The sequence below is a fragment of the Dasypus novemcinctus genome, chromosome 30, assembly GCF_030445035.2.
Source record: "Dasypus novemcinctus isolate mDasNov1 chromosome 30, mDasNov1.1.hap2, whole genome shotgun sequence".
In the NCBI taxonomy this organism is placed as follows: domain Eukaryota; kingdom Metazoa; phylum Chordata; class Mammalia; order Cingulata; family Dasypodidae; genus Dasypus; species Dasypus novemcinctus.
The window spans coordinates 47,231,920-47,234,946 of NC_080702.1; the positions used below are offsets into that span (position 1 = coordinate 47,231,920).

Consider the following 3,027-nt stretch of genomic DNA (forward strand, 5'->3'; position numbering starts at 1 on the left):
AAACTTCCACTCCACATCTGGAAGCATGTTATCTCACCTGCAACCCATTTGCTTCTGTGATTGACACAGACACAGAAGTAAAAGAATTGTTAACCCATACTCTGGTGGGATATAACTTTATCAAGTAGACTACAGAGCTTACGTACAGTGTGCATTGACTTCCTTTTTCATACTCTATTCATATCCAGTATTACTTCCTTTTTTTTTTGCCTTTTTAAAAAGTTTTATTAAACGTCTTTATAGAGCAAAAGTATGGAACACTTCACGAATTTGCATGTCATCATTGTGCAGGGGCCCTGCTAATCTTCTCTGTATCGTTCCAATTTTAGCATATGTGCTGCCAAATCGAGCACCAGTATTAATTCTTTCAGCACCTTTCTCACATCCCCTAAAGAGAGGGCATGTCATACATTGTAATACAGTCAGGTGGTTTTGAATATTTTGCATGTCATCCTGGGATTCCCTTAAGCTTCTAAATGAATTTTTAATTTGTATTCATCAATTTTCACTCTTGGTGTTAAAAATGCATGTCATGTGTTTACAATTACAGTGTTATACAGAATACTTTCACTGCTCTAAAAATATCCTCTGTGCTTCGTGTATTCATCTCATCTCCTCTCTCATTAAACCCTGTCAACAAGTGATCATTGATTAGTCTGGGTTATTTTGTCTTATCTAGAGGGGAATTTGAATCTTGGTTTATATCATATGTATATAATGTTTTTAACTTCATTTATTTCAGTTTGCAGCAGTCATTTGGGATTCATCTTCCCGTTTGTGGATAGATGGAACATTTCTTTTTTAACTCTGAGTATTTTGCTTTGTATAGGTATAGCACAGTGTTTATTCACCAATGGAAGGAATTCCTGGTTGCTTACAGATTTTGGAGAATATAAATAGATCTGCTAGAAACATCCATCGATGGGTGTTTGTGTGCACTTAAGTTTTCATATAAGCCACATACATACCTAAGAGCACAATTGCAGAATTGTATGGTAAGACGATACTTAGTATTGTAAGGAAGAGCTAAACTGTCTTCAGCTTCTACCATATTTTATTCTCACTAATAATGAACAAGAGCCTATATTGTGCCACATCCTTACCAGCAATTGTTATTTTTAGATTTCAGTTTTTTAACTATCCTAATAAGCATGTGGTGAAATATCATTGTGGTTTCAAATTTGCAATTTCCTAATGCCAATGTTGTTGACCTCTTTTTGCTTATGCTTATGTGCCAACAGTATATCTTGTTGCTGGGGATTCTGTTCAGTACTTTTGCCAATTTTTCAATTGTGTGTTTGCTTTCTTAGTGTTGGGTGTTAAAAGGTATTTATATCTTTGAATACAAAGCATTTATCAGATATGTGTTCTTTAAATATTTTCCCCAATCCTATTGATTTTCTTTTCATTCCCTTATCAATTCTTTCAGAGTGTAGCAGTTTGATACTTCAAGAAAGTCAAAGTTATACATTTTCTTCTCTCTTTTTTCATGATTTGGCTATTAGATCAAAACTCTCATCTCCAAACCCTGGTCTCTAGATTTTCTTGTATATCTTATTCCAGAAATTTTATACATTTCATTTGACTTAAAAATGTATGATTGATATTGACCACATTTTTCTGTAAAATTTGGTAATATTAATTTTCATTTAAATATGGTACTACCATTACTAATAAATATTACTTCAAACTTTTTCATCAAAGGGTACAAAATTAGTGGTTAAAATATATGCTTAATAAAATAAATTCTAAGAGAATTTGTAGTGGAAAATATTGCGATGAGTACATATTTCCAATTATGGACAAGGATAGCGAGTCCCCAAAATTATTAAGGAGAAGTAGGAACATTTGCTTTCTCTGACATTTTCCATTAAAGCATACTAGATCTCTCTCTCTCTCTCTCTCTCTCTCTCTCTCTCTATATATATATATATATATATATATACGAGGAAATCATGACTTTAATGTATATACGAGCCATAGAATTTATGATAATTTGTGGGTCATTGTTTGTGGCTATATTCTTATTGTTCTGGTCTCTTTTCTAGTAGTTTCATCAGGTACATGGAAAACCAAACACATGTTTTAGAATTTGTCCTCCTTGGTCTCTCAGAGGATACTGAATTGCAACTTCTTATCTTTGGACTGTTCCTGTCCATGTACCTGGTCATCATATTTGGGAACCTGCTCATCATCTTGGCCATCATTGCTGACTCCCACCTTCACACACCCATGTACTTCTTCCTCTCCAACCTCTCTTTTACAGATATCTGTTTCACCTCCACCACTGTCCCAAAGATGCTGCTGAACATCCAGACAAAGACCAAAACTATAACTTATGAAAACTGCCTCAGCCAGATGTTTTTTTTCATACTTTTTGGGCAATTAGAAATCTCCCTCTTGACTGCAATGGCTTACGACCGCTTTGTGGCCATCTGTCACCCTCTGCAGTACACAGTCATCATGAAACCCCAGGTCTGTGGCCTCCTGCTGCTGACATCCTGGTTATTGAGTGTTTGTGTCTCCCTTTTGCATGACTTAATGGTTTTGCGATGGTCTTTTTGTACAGAGTTGGAAATGCCGCAGGTTTTCTGTGAACTTAATCAGGTGATCCGACTTGCTTGTTCTGACACTTTCCTCAATGACCTAGTGCTGTATTTTGAAACTGGACCTCTCAGTGTTATTCCACTCATTGGAATCCTTTTCTCTTATTCTAAGATTGCATCCTCCATTTTGAGAATTTCAACAATGGAGGGCAAGTATAAAGCTTTATCAACTTGTGGGTCTCACCTCTCAGTAGTGACCTTGTTTTATAGCACAGGGCTCGGAGTTTATCTTAGTTCTGCTGCTACCAAAAACTTAAGGGCAATTGCAATAGCCTCAGTGATGTACATGGTGGTCACTCCCATGCTGAACCCCTTTATCTACAGTCTTAGAAACAAGGACATAAAGAAGGGCCTAAAAAAACTGAGAAACATTCTCTCTATAAAAGGACACTTTGTGTCAAGTTCAGAAAAATGTTCATAA

General features: G+C 35.7%; 1 protein-coding gene and 1 non-coding gene across 2 annotated transcripts; one reads left to right on the forward strand and one right to left on the reverse strand.

Annotated features, from left to right (window-relative positions):
- Nucleotides 1-246: 246 nt before the first annotated feature.
- On the reverse strand, nt 247-353 carry LOC111767150 (U6 spliceosomal RNA). The gene has a single exon (XR_002799041.1). It is a non-coding gene; the product is annotated as a U6 spliceosomal RNA (small nuclear RNA).
- Nucleotides 354-2,064: 1,711 nt separating this feature from the next.
- On the forward strand, nt 2,065-3,027 carry LOC139437914 (olfactory receptor 7A17-like). Its single transcript, XM_071212808.1, has one exon. The coding sequence runs from the start codon at nt 2,065-2,067 to the stop codon at nt 3,025-3,027; it is 963 nt and encodes a 320-aa protein (XP_071068909.1).

What these genes read in the sequence shown, in the direction of transcription:
- LOC139437914 (XM_071212808.1), top strand. Translation starts at nt 2,065, where the DNA reads ATGGAAAACCAAACACATGTTTTAGAATTTGTCCTCCTTGGTCTCTCA.